At 40.3% G+C, this 16294-nt stretch overlaps 5 protein-coding genes across 9 annotated transcripts; 2 read left to right on the plus strand and 3 right to left on the minus strand.

The window, feature by feature from the left end:
* Positions 1–108: 108 nt before the first annotated feature.
* On the plus strand, positions 109–4121 carry LOC111478693 (lactoylglutathione lyase GLX1). Of its 4 annotated transcripts, none has more exons than XM_023123098.1 (9): positions 109–226; positions 1268–1403; positions 1479–1603; positions 2039–2103; positions 2175–2387; positions 2721–2768; positions 2886–2993; positions 3102–3254; positions 3833–4121. In XM_023123098.1, the coding sequence occupies exons 2-9, from the start codon at positions 1288–1290 to the stop codon at positions 3878–3880; spliced, it is 876 nt and encodes a 291-aa protein (XP_022978866.1). In that variant the 5' UTR covers positions 109–226; positions 1268–1287; the 3' UTR covers positions 3881–4121. The 4 variants fall into 4 exon arrangements, with proteins under 4 accessions (XP_022978866.1, XP_022978867.1, XP_022978868.1 ...); XM_023123099.1 differs by lacking the exon at positions 109–226 and adding an exon at positions 903–1011 and having other exon boundaries at positions 3833–3912; XM_023123100.1 differs by lacking the exon at positions 109–226 and adding an exon at positions 934–1028 and having other exon boundaries at positions 1267–1403; positions 3833–3912.
* Positions 4122–4976: 855 nt separating this feature from the next.
* LOC111478690 (ankyrin repeat domain-containing protein 13C-like) lies at positions 4977–9214 on the plus strand. The gene is made up of 3 exons (XM_023123093.1): positions 4977–6490; positions 7147–8388; positions 8716–9214. The coding sequence occupies exons 1-2, from the start codon at positions 5084–5086 to the stop codon at positions 7534–7536; spliced, it is 1797 nt and encodes a 598-aa protein (XP_022978861.1). The 5' UTR covers positions 4977–5083; the 3' UTR covers positions 7537–8388; positions 8716–9214.
* On the minus strand, positions 8561–11070 carry LOC111478695 (autophagy-related protein 8C-like). The gene is made up of 7 exons (XM_023123103.1): positions 10812–11070; positions 10622–10692; positions 10232–10287; positions 10089–10141; positions 9539–9657; positions 9341–9458; positions 8561–8982 (listed from the first exon to the last, which is right to left on the minus strand). The coding sequence occupies exons 2-6, from the start codon at positions 10656–10658 to the stop codon at positions 9352–9354; spliced, it is 372 nt and encodes a 123-aa protein (XP_022978871.1). The 5' UTR covers positions 10659–10692; positions 10812–11070; the 3' UTR covers positions 8561–8982; positions 9341–9351.
* Positions 11071–11358: 288 nt separating this feature from the next.
* On the minus strand, positions 11359–13255 carry LOC111478694. The gene is made up of 2 exons (XM_023123102.1): positions 12563–13255; positions 11359–12466 (listed from the first exon to the last, which is right to left on the minus strand). The coding sequence occupies exon 2, from the start codon at positions 12125–12127 to the stop codon at positions 11564–11566; it is 564 nt and encodes a 187-aa protein (XP_022978870.1). The 5' UTR covers positions 12128–12466; positions 12563–13255; the 3' UTR covers positions 11359–11563.
* LOC111478692 (ATP synthase gamma chain, chloroplastic-like) lies at positions 11378–16241 on the minus strand. Of its 2 annotated transcripts, none has more exons than XM_023123096.1 (4): positions 14989–16241; positions 14025–14163; positions 13262–13383; positions 11378–12137 (listed from the first exon to the last, which is right to left on the minus strand). In XM_023123096.1, exon 1 carries the CDS (start codon positions 16122–16124, stop codon positions 15009–15011), a length of 1116 nt encoding a protein of 371 aa, XP_022978864.1. In that variant the 5' UTR covers positions 16125–16241; the 3' UTR covers positions 11378–12137; positions 13262–13383; positions 14025–14163; positions 14989–15008. The 2 variants fall into 2 exon arrangements, with proteins under 2 accessions (XP_022978864.1, XP_022978865.1); XM_023123097.1 differs by having other exon boundaries at positions 14025–14181.
* Positions 16242–16294: the final 53 nt, after the last annotated feature.

Raw genomic sequence — 16294 nt, forward strand, 5'->3', positions numbered from 1 at the left:
TTTTTTTTTTTTTTTTTTTTTTTTGTATAAATTTGGAGATTAAATTAAGTTAAAAAATTAAAAAATAAAATTGTAATTTAACCACTATCTCGAGGGTATATATAGAACAATGCCGCTGTATCATATTGCGGTGCTTACCGTTTCCCCGTACACGAGAGTCTGAGGCATCAAGAGTAGGGCACTTGTTCTCTTCCTCTGCAACCCTTGACAGGCGCGCGACACTGAGGTATGATCTCTCTCACCGATGTCTGGAATTCCTTCCCTTTCGAGCCATCATCACAATCCCCCTCTTCCATCTCCACCACTCTCCTTTTCTTCGACCACACGGTATTCACCTCCGATTAATTGCACTCCTGCTGCTGTGGAGCAACCCTTTTCATTTGTCCATCCTTTCCTCTACAACTGCTACTGCTGTGGACCAAAATCACCTTTCCTTCTCCTCTCTTCTGCTACTGCCACTGTCTTGGAGCCAAACATTTTCTTTTCTCCCTTTTGGAGGCAAGAATTCTTTACACTATTAGGTCTCTTTTCTGGGGTGCACGCCAACTGTTTGCACAAAGTTCTCAAAGATGGTTGATATAGAACTCAAATATGAGATAGAAATGTTATTAATTTATAAAAGTTTCCATTGTTCAAGTAAGCAGTGTTCAAAGCTACCAGCACTATGATTGGTTTATGGTCAACTCCACCCATATTTTTGTTATGCAATATTATAATAGACATCACGTATGCTTGTACGGGAGAGATAATTTCTAGTATAATTTGATAGAAAGACAGACGGGAAGTGAGTGGAAATGGAGGTTAAATCCCACCCCACTTCTTTTGCACTAAAAAAGAAAGTTGAAAAAGAAGTAACGGAAATGGAGTTTCATTGGTCCACGTACGTCTAATTTGTTATTGAAGATAAGCCCCATATGTTGATATCATCGAATTTCCTCAATTCTGCCAAGATCGTTCTAGTACTCTCAAGCTACTTCATTACACTATTTACCACTGTTCAACTGGCGAGTGGTGAGTTCTCTCAAGCGGCTCAGTCCATGTTGTGCTATTAAATTTCACATATCTCTGTCGCTTCTCTGTGAATTCTCTGTTGTTCCTGAGTATCTATCGTGTTTGTCATCTAGACGTGATTGCTAGGATCCACATGGTCAGCTAATGTTGCTTGATTGTGCTCAAGATGTAAAGTTTTACTAGGGTGTGTGGAGTTGAAGTTATGCAGTTTCAATAAATTTTGGTTTTGTAATCATCTTCTTGTCAATTTTTACAGACTAGTCGAGTTCAGTTGCTATGGCCGAGGCTGCATTTCTTGCTCCGAATGCCGACTTGTTGGAATGGCCCAAGAAGGACAAGCGTCGGTTTCTTCATGTTGTGTACCGTGTCGGTGACCTTGACCGCACTATCAAGTACAATTCTATTATTTGGCACAACGAATTTTTCATTTTGCATTCGATTGTTCTGATTCTTTGTTTACTTTTCAGGTTTTATACTGAATGTTTTGGGATGAAGTTATTGAGGAAGAGGGATGTACCAGAAGAGAAATACTCTAATGCCTTCCTTGGATTTGGCCCAGAGGATTCCAATTTTGTGGTGGAATTGACATATAGTATGAACCCTTCATTTATCCGTTTCATCATGCTCACGCATATCTCTGATTATGTTCTCAGATTAGCGTGATGTACTCTTGATTCGTAATGTTGATAAAATCCGACAAGTGGGGTGGAAAACCTAAAATTGTGGCTTTAGCTTATTTCTCTCGAGCAAAATATCTTTTACTTGGCAAACACTGTTGGTTATATATGATAATTTCTTCGTCTGTCTTCAACAATATTTTGCCTGCCGGTGGTTCCTATCCATCAAATTTGTATGGACGGGAGAAATGAATATGTTTCTTCCCCAGCCTGGTCGCTTAAGTTTGAGCATGAATGGGTCGATCTAAATTCTGAAACTTATCTTTTCTGGAGTTCATTACAACTTGTCTGTTTTGGTTCGGTGATAAACTTTGATATTGATGGTAGTTCATATTGTTGGTGTTTTGCAGATTATGGAGTTAGTTCTTATGATATCGGGTCAGGCTTTGGCCATTTTGCTATTGCATCTCAAGATGTAAGGGTGTCCCATTTTAGTAAGTTTAATTGTTTGTATTAAACTGAAAATAAACTCTCGTGGATTTCTAGGTATATAAACTTGTAGAAGATATAAGAGCAAAGGGTGGGAGCATTACCAGGGAGCCTGGTCCAGTCAAAGGAGGATCCTCCGTTATTGCCTTTGCAAAAGATCCTGATGGTTATATCTTTGAACTCATCCAAAGAGGTCCCACTCCCGAGCCACTCTGCCAAGTAATGCTTCGTGTTGGTGATCTGGAACGCTCTATCAAATTTTATGAGAAGGTATTTATTCAAATGAATTTGTTTCTATCTGTTTAATATCCTACCGTCTTATTGGAGAAATTGTTTTACGGAGGAATCCTTGAACGATGGCATGTAGTATTAAAAGATGCTCGTTATAATTATTGTGGCTTCTTTGTTTTAACCTTCGAGCAACATGATTCTGGAAAATGATCGATTGTACCAAGACTTGCTCAAGTGTGCAAATCGCAAAATAAATTGTTATAGAAATTGCCTTTTCTTGTTAAACATAGATTGTTTGAGATATATATTCATATGTCTATTCTATCGGATTTTTATTAATGTTCTCGTATTTTATGGTTTCTCTTTGCGTAGGCCTTAGGAATGAGGTTATTGAAGAAGGTCGATAGGCCAGAATACAAGGTTGGCAAGTTTACTTTTTGCAGTTACTACCAATTCTTTCGCTATGGATTTGATCTTTCGTCTTTCTGATACTGGAAATGCTTTGGTTCTTTTTATCTCGATATATGCATCCTACAGTACACCCTCGCCATGATGGGATATGCAGATGAATTAGAGACGACAGTGCTAGAGTTGACTTATAATTATGGTGTGACTGAGTATACCAAGGGAAATGCATATGCTCAGGTGAGTTTATCACACCTTTCTCCATCTATTATTAATTTAATTAATTTTAAACGGAAACTCTTTCTTTCTATTGTGTACCTGTTAAACGATTATTTTGGTTTGTTTCAGGTTGCCATTGGTACTGATGATGTGTATAAGAGTGCTGAGGTTATCAAACTGGTTAATCAGGAACTTGGAGGAAAGATAACTCGACAAGCAGGACCACTTCCTGGAATCGGCACAAAAATTGTTTCCTTTCTGGATCCTGATGGTTGGAAGACTGTAAGTATCTTATTGTAATTTTCTATATTCAATTTTGTCCAACATTATTTCTAATTGTCAAACTTCAAGTGCCAATACTTTTTCTTTTGCACTTAAAACACTAGTAAATAGAAAGCCATTCCAAACGGGCTCTAAATGGCTCTAAGTGTCTCGATCAACTCACCCTTATGGTAAAAATGACTTATTATTATGATTTACTTTTGAGGGGTAAGATCAGTGCACTTGCCTTTTTAGTAAGAAAACGTGGAACTGCAATCGTGTCTTTATTTTTGGAGGATTCTTCGTACCATAAAGGAATACAAGTTGGATTACCTCTAATGGCGGTTTTCAATGCTACTCATGTATGGTGTTTTTAGATTTACTTCATGAATGTTCTGAAAAAAAAAAAAGGATCATTTGAGATAATTGAAAGGGAAACATTCTTTAGTTTAAAAAATAGTGGACCTTTGAATGGTGATGCCAAACATATGATAACGCATGCCATGCACTCGAGCTTAAAATTTGAGATACATGTGATCTTAAGCCTAGTAGTTGATTAGCTTTGAAATGTGGGCTAAGCTTTTGATTACTCTTTGTAGGTCCTTGTTGATAATGCAGACTTCCAAAAGGAATTGGAACATCAATGAGCTGTGTCCTGTTAAATAAACAAGCGATGGGGTAAAACCGTCCTGCTTATGTGGTATCTACCTATCTATGTTGGAATAATGTAGAGTCTGACGATGGCTCCAAATCTTTCACATTTTCAAGTGGTTGCACCTGTGGTATAGCAGTTGCTATGGCCTGTACGGCGTTTCAAAAGCAAAAAAGCAATCTACAAACTCTACTTCTAAGTAGTTCCATGTTATTAATGTAGCCTTCCTTCCTACATGTTATCTTTGGCTCACCTCGTTGATTCTTCTTTGTCCGTCCACCTACCAATCCGTAAGCCTGTTTCTGGCTCTTGCCTACTCCCAGAGTGTGTGCGTCAGATCGGAAAGACACATTTTCCTGTCTAAGATAACGTGGAATCAAACTTATGAACTGGATAACATCCTGCAAATAAGCCAACCTGCACACAGGAAGAGATCATTTGAGCTTGGCCCATTAGACATGGGCCGATTGGGCTGAAGAATTAGGTGGTGGTGGTGGGACAAGCATCTGTGGAGGGTTGCATGCAGACAGCTACGAGAGTCAGAAGAGGGTGACCACTGGGTGCTGTGGCCGTGCCTGTGGTGACGCATCCATTGCCATTCCTCTCTCTGCCACTCTCTGACCAAAATCCCCAATTATTAGTATTACCCACATACAGACCCTCTCCTTTCTTTTTTCTTCTTTTAACACAGTTTTGCATATATATATATTTTTCTCGTGTGTTAAAGAAAAAGAAAAAGAAAAAGAAAAAGAGAAAAAAGAGAGAGCCCATACGAATTTAGAGACGAAACAAAACGAGTGAGGGGTTGAGGCAAAGGAAGGTAAAGTACAGACAGTCATAAGAAAGAAATATCCACAACGTCTGCTCCCGACCCATTACCAAAAAGACGCGCCCATTTCCTCTCTCTCCCCGTGCTTCCCAATAAAGCCACACACGCTTTTTTACCATTTTGCCCTTCCTCTCCCTCTAACATTCTCTTCTTCTTCTTCTTCTTCTTCTTTTCTTCCTGCGAGTCTGTGACGGATTATACAATAAAAAATTAATATACATATATATATATATATATATATATATATATATATATATATATATATATATTTATTTTAAAAAAAGACCAAACCCCACAACATTTGTCGCTCTCTTCCTCGTTTCCTTTCCTCTTCTTTCTTCATTCCTTTCTTCCATTTTCACGGCTGTAATGGCGAAGTCGTCGACCCCCACGACGACGTCGCTTTCGACCGTTAAACCCAAGGATTATGCTCATAGTCCTGTCCATTACGCCGTCGCTCTTGCGGATCATTCTGCTCTTTCTCGTATCGTTTCCACTCTTCCTCGTCTTTCCGATCCTGCTCTTATTCACACCGAGGCTGATTCTCTCGCTCAGGAGCGCATCGCTGACAAGATCTCTGCCGTCCTTGACCGCCGCGATGTGCCCTACCGTGAAACTCCTCTCCATCTCGCTGTTAGGCTTAAGGATGCTTTTGCGGCGCGCACTCTTTCCTCTGCTGGTGCTGATATTTCCCTCCAGAATTCTGCCGGATGGAACCCTCTGCAGGAGGCTATGTGTCGCCGGAGTTCCGACATTGCGCTCATTCTCCTCCAGGTCCACCACCGTGCTGCTTGGTCCAAGTGGCGCCGACGATTGCCGCGCGTCATTGCTGTTCTTCGTCGAATGCGAGATTTCTATATGGAAATTTCGTTCCACTTTGAGAGCTCTGTAATTCCGTTTGTTGGGAAAATTGCACCGTCGGATACGTACAGAATCTGGAAGCGCGATGGTAATCTCCGAGCCGATACGTCTTTGGCTGGATTTGATGGCTTGAAGATCCAGCGCGCGGATCAGAGTTTTCTCTTTCTCGGCGACGGCGAGCACTGCCACGACATTCCCTCCGGTTCACTGCTAGTGATCAACCGCGACGATCGCAAAATCTTCGACGCCTTCGAGAACGCGGGAGCTCCGATGAGTGAGTCCGACATTGCTGGATTCTGCTCTCAGACGAGTGTGTACCGGCCTGGAATGGACGTCACGAAAGCAGAACTCATTGGAAGAACCAACTGGAGAAGACAAGAGAAAACCGAAAGCGTCGGAGAATGGAAAGCGAAAGTTTACGAAGTACATAACGTACTGTTCAGCTTCCGATCGCGAAAGGTAGCTGGCGGCGAAGGTGACGTGGCGGGTAGTGAGCAGGTCCTCCCGCTGGAACTCGACGAAGACGACGATGGGTTCTTAGTAGCCGAGAACCCCAGTTTCGGGCTGCCGGATAGGAATAGCACCGACCGGCGAAGACACAGTAGCTTTGTTCGGGAAGAGAGGGAATGGGTAATGATGCCGAGAAAAAGCGTGGATATACCGTCCGCGACAGCGCCACCGCCGAGGAAGGCCGTGAGGCCAAATTTTACGGCGGTTCCAGTTGAGCCGCCGCAGACGAAGGAAAAGGAGTACGTGAGGAGCTTACGTCCATCGGTGTGGTTAACGGAGCAGTTCCCGTTAAAGACGGAGGAGCTTCTTCCTTTACTCGACATTTTGGCGAACAAAGTGAAGGCAGTGAGAAGAATGAGGGAGCTGCTCACCACCAAGTTCCCGCCGGGAACTTTCCCGGTCAAGGTAGGAATTGAAAAACGTTTTTCTGGGGTCAATTAAAGTGGGCCCTATCTCGGGCTTTAGAGTTTCGCTTTCTTGTAGCCTCCTTGATTTGATTTGGCTTTGATTTTTAAAATTTTTTAATTGGGTGTTCTTTTTATTCCCAAGCAACGGTCTCTCGGAAGTCTACCGAGGAAGAGTGAGCCTTAGACGCCCTCTGATTGGTTGACATCCATGGTCGGTGATTGAACGGCGATGGTATCGACTGAGTTGTTTCGATCCTACGGTGATGGACCGCTGGGGTCCATCTCATTCGAGGATTTACCCTAGACAAAGAAACCTCCGGGGCCCCACTTTTGAGTTTTCTCTGAATCCTGGTTTTCCTACAGAGGGCCGAGGGCCCCACTCTTACTACGCTTTTCTTTTTTCTTCTCACAAAACTACAAAAAACAATAAAGACCCAAATAGAATTTGACTCAAACATTATAACGTGGCAGCGTTACAGACAACGCGGACTTGGGCCCTTTGAACCTTTTTTTTATTTTATTTTATTTTATTTTATTTTAAATAATAATCATTAATTATTATTTGTGGGAAAAAGAAAAGTTTCGAACTTATTCAAAATGGGGGCCGCATAAGAAAATTAAGGGTAAATAATCTTTTGTTCTGGGTGTGTGTAGGTGGCTATTCCAGTGGTGCCGACTGTGAGAGTGGTGATAACCTTCACCAAATTTGTAGAACTTCCACCGGCGGAACAATTCTACACACCGTTTTCAAGCCCGAGGCAGTTGGCCAACAGCGGAGGAGAAGACCCATCTGAATCCTCCCACTGTTCGTCTTTACCGTCTTGTTCTTCTTCCTCTTCCTCTTCATCGTCATCTACGTGGCTGAGGCGAAGCAGCAGCCACTCAGTTGCTGGATCGACGGCAAAGCAAAACCGACGGTGCTCGTGGTTGGCGGGTCAAGATGAAGTAGACCCATTTGCGATTCCGAGTGGTTATACATGGGCGAGGTCCGATGACAAATCAAGCAAAATGAAAAGGTCAAAATCCACCAGGAAATCCAAATGATTGTACTGCTGGGGGAGATGATGATGATGATGAATGATGAATGATGAGAAATGAAATGGGAATTAATTTAAATTAGTTGTATGAATTTGGTTGTGGTTTTCATTTTACAGTATACGTTGTAGATAACCGTCTAATTATAACTCATCCTTTCAGAATGTTGGTGGTCTAGACAATTTTTTTTTTTTATTCTGGTCAACAATCCTAGCCAACTTCAAAGAAATAGTTGCTGACAGTTTTGTTTTTCCTTTTGTCGGAATTTTGATCTTTGCCCACTGAGTTCAACATTCTTCCCCCCGATTCTTATAATTTGAATCTTTTATTTCTTTTCCTTTTTGGACCATCTCCTATTCCGATGCCCCACGGCCGGCCCCTCTAATCTTGATGAACTTGTGAATGAACAGTTAAAAGCCTAATCATGTACTTTATGATCTAAGTTAATGGGTTGGGGGGGGGGGGAATACATGTGATTCTTGAATAATTGATGGATTTGATTAGAAGTTTGAGTTTGAACCCAGGTGGTTATATCAGTAGACATCTGGTCCAGGTTTACGGGCCTTGTGAGAATAAGATGCCTTGTGATTACGAGGAGGATTAAAGATGTGTATATATATATATTTTATTAGAAAGAAAAAGATGCCCAAAAGACATAGTTTGCTTCGTTAGATGGAAACCAGGAGTTGGCAAGCTCTTTAAAAAAGTAATATTGCAGTGGGAGTAAAAGACAGCCCATCCACCTATGGCCCTGCGTTCTGCTGCTGCTGCTTCCTAAAGGAGTTTCTGCCAATTATTTTCTAATCTTCCTCGAATTCCTTCACTAAGTTTCTGTAGTTCTTCATCGGTTTGGATCCCCAGGTATGACTCTTAACTGTATCTCGTTGCTTCTTGCACCTCGAATTCCACACTTTGTTTGTGCTTCTTGAAGTTCAAGATAAGCTCTTTCTTATGAATAAAATCTTTAGATCAGATCTCTCTCTGAGGTTTCGTTTATATCGTCTTAGAAATGGTTTAGACAATATGACAGCGAGAAAGTTGTAACTTTCTGTTCGCTTTACTAATCTGGGTAAATTCAATGGTCATCCGAACATGAATTAGTTTTTTTAGGCATAAATTTGGTTGCTGTTACTTTCAACACCAATAATGGATAGACAGTGAATTTGATGTTGTATTGGTTGGAATTAGAAACCATGGCTGCAGAAGCACCAAGCTGGGCAGACCAATGGGGAGCTGGAGGCATAGGCGCCATGGAAGAAGACGACGGCAGTAAAGCCAAAGGGGGCCAGGGCTCGGACAAGAAGGCTGGTTCTAAGGCTGGAATAGCAAAAGCCATGGCGGCGACCGTGGCTGGTGCCAAAAAGATAGGAAGTGGAATATCTAACGGCATCAAGTGGATCATTAACCCTCGCAAGAAAAGCTCCAAGTAAATTAGGTAGATTTGTCACAACATCCCTGGCACCAAAATAACAGAGAGGGAGAGAGAAATCTACTCTCATCAGCAAAAGATTGAAACTTTTCATGATTCTGGTATTTGTGTTTGCATATTGGCAAACATGGTATGTTAAAGAGTTCTAAGACTTGTTTCGGCTGAGATATTCAGTATTCTATAGATATCAGATCAAGTAGTAGTAGTTTCAGGCGTGTGTCTATAGTGATATAATTTCATCATGTCATATTAGACTCATTTCACTGCTCGATATGCAACTAAAAAGACACCAATAGCTATATTTCATTGGTTCACGAAAGAAGGAAAAAAGGCTAAAGAAAGCTGATGCATTGATTGATCGGAAGGGACATAGCTGGAACTTACATGTAAATGTATCATTGTCCTCCAAGGAACCCACCAAAAGTGTTTTCTCCACTGTATGACATGTAAAGAAACCCATCTTCATCCTTATAATGCTCATAAATTGCAGACATCAAAGCACCTGTTGTACAGAAGAATTTATTACAATGCCCACATTCGATATGAGATCAGATACTGAGAGAAAAAAGGATCATCACTCACCAGTTGAAGGTAGAGTGTCCTTCACAAATACAAATATAGCTCTCTCAGCACTAAGCTTAATCCGTTTCCGAACAACGTAAACAAACTGTCCAACATTTAAATCATCAGGGACGAGGTATCTGCAATGGGTAAGATAAAAATTCTAAACTGAATGAATAGAACTGTTCGATTATACAAGATTGGCCCCTTCCAAAATGGATCGTCCAAGTGCTTATAACGAAACAATACTTCATGTTCGAGATTAATCCAGAATTATAAAGCACTAATCAGGGGACTGCCTTTATTGGGACTAACTCTATTGCATCTTTTCCATGTATCAACTGAAAGCCATTAAGATCTTTCAAGTAAACCATAATTCTTATGATTGACTTGGATACTTTTAAACTACATTCTAGCAACTCCATTATTTTCATTCAACATATTACTGCAGCTGCTACTAACATATGTGCTAGTATCTACTTTAAGAATGTTGTAACATCTTATCATCTATTCATGCTAGTTCACCGATTCACAAAGAGGAGAGAGAGAGAGAGAGAGAGAGAGAGAATACTTGTTCCTATGAATGTCAACAATGTTACTCCTCCCAGCTTTCTCGACAATCACCTGTTTAACTTATTTGAATCAGTATCAAACCCAAAGTAAATTTAAGAAAGCATACGAAGTAAAGAACATAATTCGTAACATTATTCTTACAGGTATTCTATCCGGGTACTTTTCTCTTACTCGAGCAGCTTCAGCCCGTCTCTTTTCTGAGACGTGAAGACCCCAACAGGGTAAGCAATAATAGTTGAAACATGAAATTACCGCATAATTCTGACTGCATTACCCAAAAGGGGTGAAAATAGTGGAAACAATCATGAAACCAAACAGATATTCGCCTATTCGGTGCCCACAAACACAACACGAAGATACTTCGACTACCAAATAGCACTTGAATTTGAATAAGGTGGCCGACGAAGTCACAAAATCAATCAACCTCTAATCAATTCAACTGATCTAATTCCAATAGAAATACGCGAATTAAGCCCAAATACATGCGGATATGAACATGAAGCTTTTGAGAGAGTAAAATTAAATGATTACCCAAAGGAATTCCAAGTTTGAACGAGCTTCTAGCCATGGAAGAAATTAGAATCTGACGCTAAGATTGATCGCTAAAAATCAAAGAAAGCGAAACGTTACAACCCACAAAGAATTCGGTATGAAGAAAAGCATAATCAAAAGTGAAAAAGGGCGAAGAAAGCATAACAAAGAATTGTTAGCAATGACATACCCAGCCGAACAGAAGATCAAAAACAAGCTTTTGGAACGTCAGTATTCGAGTGATGAATCGGCAGAAGAATTGGATAATATGAAAGCAGAATTTACAGAGACTCCATGATCATCACTCGTCAGTTCCGTAGACGGAGGAACCTCCTTCCAGTTCAAACACGTAGAAGCCTGCCTATTCTTTCTCAAGTCATCACTCTACCTGGACCGTCCATTTAAAACAGGCCCAAATTTGTGGCCCAAATTCGTGGCCCAAACCGAACATGAGAAATTTAATTGATATGCTAAAATCGTAAAATAATTTCCAATTCGAATATATTTGCATTTAATGTATTTCCAAAACATGAGAATTAAATTTTAAAATCAATTTAAAGTCAACATAAGATTAATGAAATCAATTTACCTTCAATGTGGAGAGATACACAGTAGATTCTAAATTAATGATGAAATCTTATTATGTAAATAATAATAATAAAAAAAAAATTGGACATTTTTGAAAGTAGCATTGCAAAATGGTTTTATCCAATCCGACGTCGTTTCGTCATGCCGAACACTAGAATTCGACAAAAATAAGGTTCTATCATTTTGTGTTTATTACAAAACTGGAATTCAATTACCAAAAACTCAAATGAAACAACCAAAATGTGAGATCAAAACCGACCCAAAAAAGAAAAAAAAAAGAAAAAGAAAAAGAAAAAGAAGACGCAAACAGTTGTTTTGAAATCTTGAAGAAGATGATGATGGTTTTTTGTTGCATCACTCCAAAAACCCAGTTTTGGTCAATATGGCATTTCTCACTTTACTCAGATCTCTTCCCTTCAATGTTCTTCCAATGCCTTCACAAACTGAGAAGGATGAAATTTGGGTCCTTGCAAGCTTCCTAGCAATCCATTCATGTGGAGGAACCATAACATCATCCTCCTCCTCCTCCTCATCATCATCATCGTTAATAAAGCCGTATCCCTCGTCCATCCATGAACCACCCATGTTGCCATTTCTTCCATATATCTTGGACCAGTCTGGTATCTCCAAAGGAGCTGAGGATCTCTTCACAGTTTTGGGTTCTTGATTGGGTGTGGTTTTGGCTTTAGGGATCATTTTTGGAGCAGAGCTGATCTGCATGCACCAAGCAGAGGAATTAGAAGAAGAAGAAGAAGAGGCTGATGAATTGAAGTGCTTAAATTTTGTTGCCACGGGGCTAGAAGCTTCTTCTTTTTTGGTTTCGCTGGGAAAGCCCCACGCTTGTTCTTCATCAAAGTCTTCGTCTTTGATTGATTTTCCATGAAACCCATGGCTCCATCTGGTGTTGGAACCTGCCATACTGGTTGCTCTAAAACAGAAAAACAAGTTTAGTCCATGAGCCAATAAGAGAAAGATGGGTACAACAAAAATGGAAAAAGAAATCAGTTGTTAACAATGAGTAAAGCAGAGTCACTAGTTCCAATATAAATATAACATATTTTGTTTCATTTTTGGTGCTGAAGAAAGTGAGAATGCGACGGAACTGAACTGGGTAATCTCCTCGGGAACAAAAAGGAACAGAGTCTGAGAGAGAGAGAGAAGCAATATGAAATGAACTTACTTACCTGCCTGGCTTGATCACTCTTCTAAAGAAACTGGGCTTTCACACGGATATTTATATCAGATTTTTATTTCTTTCTGAAAATGAGTAAGATGCAGGGTGAGGTGCAGAGCCCCAAAAGTAACCGTGACAAACCCAGAGAAGAAAAGAAAAAAAATCACCCTTGGCCTGACCTGAATACTACCAGAGAAAATCACAAATTTCAAGGGCCTCGGTTCAGACTCAGAAATGACACCCAGCAAGAATAGGGAAACCCCAAAAAGGATAGCGAAAAACAGATGAATTGTACTTTCATGGCATATCAAAAAGCTGAAATAATTGGAAGAGAAAGGATGGGATTTGAAGAGAATCTGAGTTAAATGAAACTGATGATGGAGGGTTGGTTTGAAACGAAACTCAAACAAAAATCAAAGCAAAGCAAAGCAAAGCAAAAGCAAAAGAAGATGAAGGGAAGTTGGAGTTGAATGTTTAGAAGAAAAGGGTGGGTTTTGATTGGGAAAGATGATGGGGAACGATGAGTAAGAGACTCAAAGAGTCTGACCAAAACCTCACTGATTTCCGTAACCTTATCCTCTTAAGTCGCAGCACAACCCATCTCATTCCTAGTGACAGTCAGAGAACCTCAGTAATCTATTTCCATTGCTTTTTTCAATCTCTGAAGCTGGCCTTGAAGAAGGTGCCAGAGGAGTAAAAGCACTTAATTTGCTTCTGCCTTGCTGCTGCATTGAGATATGTGACCCAAGTTTTGGCCACCAAGGATCTTTAGCACTTCAAAATTTCCATCCATACTACTTCAATCTCCAATGTTTCAAGGAGCTTTGGGATTTATGGGGGAGAGAGAAGACAAGAGAGAGAGAGAGAAAGAGAGGCACCTGTCTTGGTATTGAGGGAGAGACGGTGAGGTGTCTTCTCAAGCTCAAATCATAATGTCTGTTCGAAAATGACACGAGAGCGTGTGTGGGTCAACCCTCCATGTTCGGTTCATGCAGAGGGCCTGTTTCATGAAACAACAAAATCATCCACCTTCTCTTCTTTTTCTATTTGGAAATCTTCCCAGTTGAACTCATTTTCAAACGTATTCGACAGAAGGATAAAAAAAATGAAACCACCTCGGTTTTTGACAAACAATCAAACATTTTTTTAATTCCTTTTATTGGGTGTCGTTGTATTCCAATTGAACACTCAAAGAATGCTTACTTTTGAAATGGGAACTTTTTTTTTTTTACCAAAAACAACACTTTTGCCAAAGATATACCGGCAAAAAATACTCTGAAATGACATGAACCAGATGGCCCTCCCTCAGAGGGAGATGTGGCGATTTGATTAAATGCGCCTAACTTAGATTTTTGCATCACCACCACCACAATCAGAAAGAGTGAGAGTTAAGAGTTCAAAAAGATTGAGTTTACAAATGAACTGCAGTGCTGACTAGGACTTTCACCTTTAAACTAAACAGTTCAAGACTGTGGATTCCAAGTAAGAAAGAAAGAAAGAACAGAAAATCATATAATGGGGCAATCAAAAATCAAATTCAAGTGAGGGTGATAATCATTAAGATAATGAAAACCCTTTTATATCTGTGGTGGAAGAAAAAGAAAATAGTTTGAATAAAGCAAAGATAAGATCAGACGGTACCTTTTTTTCATTCATTTAATCACTTTCCTTCACCGGGATGGGATTTCATCCTCTCTTGCAAAAACTATGGCTTCCCACCACCATTTTCAACTTCTTTTGTGTCTATCCACATCGCTTAGCCTGCTGCTGATTTGTTCGTCTGCATCAAATTGTTTTCCTTTATGATGCATAATCAAGCATGTCATTGTTCAATTCTACTTTATTGATTACTTATGTTTACCGACGAAGTAGAGGTGTTTTATTCATGGTTATGGTCATTATAGCAATAGACAGAAAGGAGAGGCAGTGATTAAAACAAATCTGCATACATGGGATGTCGACATTCTGTGAGACAACATGAATCTTTAGAGCTGCGATAAATATTAAAAAATATACACAAGGCCTGTAAGACAACAGTTCATATTATACAGGTCAATCATCTATCAAATTCTACTGTTTTTTATTATGTCTTCCCTAATCCTCTTTTGACAGAGTCACCAAACTTTCCTTGGCGTGCACATTTGTGGAATGCAGATTAAGGGAAAACTTGAAGTTCTAAAGAAAGCCGAGTCATTGATCTGATAACCTTTGACATTGAAAATATAGGCTTAAAGAAGCACATAAATTATCCAGTTTGAAACCAAAGCTAGAAATAAAAGGGATGTAACATAGAGTTAAGATGAACTGTGATTCTCCATAAGGCCAAAAGGCCCCAATAGTTACGTTTATTATATATATGGATACTCGAACAACGCTAAAGAAAGCAGAGCTGCACCAAGAAGTGCAGATATTACAAGAATTATCAACAACCATAGCGTCAAAAAGACCAAAAAGTGGATAGAATTGTCTTATTTTCCAAGATGCGTTGTCCCATTGTCTCATAGCACTGGTTTATGATGTGATGAGACTTAGAAGGAACTTGTTAAATATGTCATAGTTCTTAAATGGGCACAGTTTACGTTTAATGATTTTCAGTGGAAAGTACCTAAAAGTAGCATAACTGACTCAAGTCAAAGCGTTGGCACCAGCAACAATCTCCAAAATCTCGCCAGTGATTTTGGCTTGACGCTGTCTGTTGTAGACAATAGAGAGCGTCTTCTTCAACTCGCTTGCATTATCAGTTGCACTGCTCATGGCACTCATTCTGGCAGCAAGTTCACTAGCTAATGATTCTTGCAATGACCTCAAAATTTGACTGTTCAAATAGAGAGGTAATAAAGCATCAAGAATCTGAACTGGGTCCTGCTCAAACTGCAAAATTGGGGGAAAATCTGAGGTTTTTGTCCTCACGGCATCTCTCTCTACGGTTAATTTTCCTTCTTTTGTCGTCAATCTGAAGAACTCGTCCTCTGCGGCATCGACACAAACACGATTTATATCACAAATCTCTCCTTTCGGGGACAATGGAAGCAGTGTGTGGATCACAGGGTCCGATTTGACTAATGACACGAATTTGGTGTACAGAAGCTCGACTTTGTCGACCTCTTCGCTAACAAAGAGGGAAAAAACATCGTCTGCAATGGCTTGAGCTTCTTTAGCTGTGGGAAGTGAACCGCCCTCAAGAAATCTATCTACTGGGATGTAAGGCCGGCGAAGGAAATACGAATTGCCCTTCTTGCCAACGCTAATAACTGTATAATCAACGCCAAGGGTCTTCAATTCTGCGATTCTGGATTCTGCCTTTTTGATGATCATGTTATTGAAACTTCCGCAGAGGCCACGATCCCCTGTTACAACAATCAAAGCAACCTTCTTAACCGGTCGGACGTTTGTAAGAGGAACATCTATATCTTCGGTTTGGAGCTGCTCGTTGATGTTGTAAAGAACTTCAACTAGAGATTCCGAGAATGGTCTTCCATTAACAACAGCTTCTTGAGCTCTACGCACTTTGGCAGCAGCAACGAGCTTCATAGCCTCAGTAATTTTCTGGGTGTTCTTCACTGAATCGATCCGTTCTCGAAGCTCACGGAGGCCACAATGAATCGGAGTGACAGATGAGGATCGCGAGGCAGAGCCTTGCAAAGGAACTTGAAGTGGGTTAAAATGCCGAAAGGATAGAGCGGAGGCATCGGATGAAGACGATTTTGAGTATACCCACATTGTAAAGTTTGAGCAAGCCATGATCTTTAATGGACGACCTACTCGGGCTCCGATTCAGAGAAGCGGGTCTTCTAAGTGGAGTTCAAATTTGCTTTCAAATGTCTCTCTGCGGTCTTATTCTTCGTCTTGGAGCTTTTGTTCTGGTATGAGGGAAATGAGGTAACGATTTGGATCAGGTTTGTGATAACGAT

The sequence above is a fragment of the Cucurbita maxima genome, unplaced genomic scaffold, assembly GCF_002738345.1.
Source record: "Cucurbita maxima cultivar Rimu unplaced genomic scaffold, Cmax_1.0 Cma_Scf00004, whole genome shotgun sequence".
NCBI lineage: Eukaryota > Viridiplantae > Streptophyta > Magnoliopsida > Cucurbitales > Cucurbitaceae > Cucurbita > Cucurbita maxima.

Excerpts from the sequence above, each read along its gene's own strand:
- LOC111478693 (XM_023123098.1), top strand. The coding sequence starts at position 1,288 with ATGGCCGAGGCTGCATTTCTTGCTCCGAATGCCGACTTGTTGGAATGG. Across the intron at positions 2,104-2,174 it reads TTGCTATTGCATCTCAAGAT|GTATATAAACTTGTAGAAGA; the intron begins GTAAGGGTGTCC and ends GTGGATTTCTAG. Across the intron at positions 2,769-2,885 it reads TCGATAGGCCAGAATACAAG|TACACCCTCGCCATGATGGG; the intron begins GTTGGCAAGTTT and ends TGCATCCTACAG.
- LOC111478690 (XM_023123093.1), top strand. The coding sequence starts at position 5,084 with ATGGCGAAGTCGTCGACCCCCACGACGACGTCGCTTTCGACCGTTAAA. Across the intron at positions 6,491-7,146 it reads CGGGAACTTTCCCGGTCAAG|GTGGCTATTCCAGTGGTGCC; the intron begins GTAGGAATTGAA and ends GGGTGTGTGTAG.
- LOC111478695 (XM_023123103.1), bottom strand. The coding sequence starts at position 10,658 with ATGGCTAGAAGCTCGTTCAAACTTGGAATTCCTTTGG. Across the intron at positions 10,142-10,231 it reads AGTACCCGGATAGAATACCT|GTGATTGTCGAGAAAGCTGG; the intron begins GTAAGAATAATG and ends TAAGTTAAACAG. Across the intron at positions 9,658-10,088 it reads GTTGACATTCATAGGAACAA|ATACCTCGTCCCTGATGATT; the intron begins GTATTCTCTCTC and ends TACCCATTGCAG.
- LOC111478694 (XM_023123102.1), bottom strand. The coding sequence starts at position 12,127 with ATGGCAGGTTCCAACACCAGATGGAGCCATGGGTTTCATGGAAAATCA.
- LOC111478692 (XM_023123096.1), bottom strand. The coding sequence starts at position 16,124 with ATGGCTTGCTCAAACTTTACAATGTGGGTATACTCAAAATCGTCTTCA.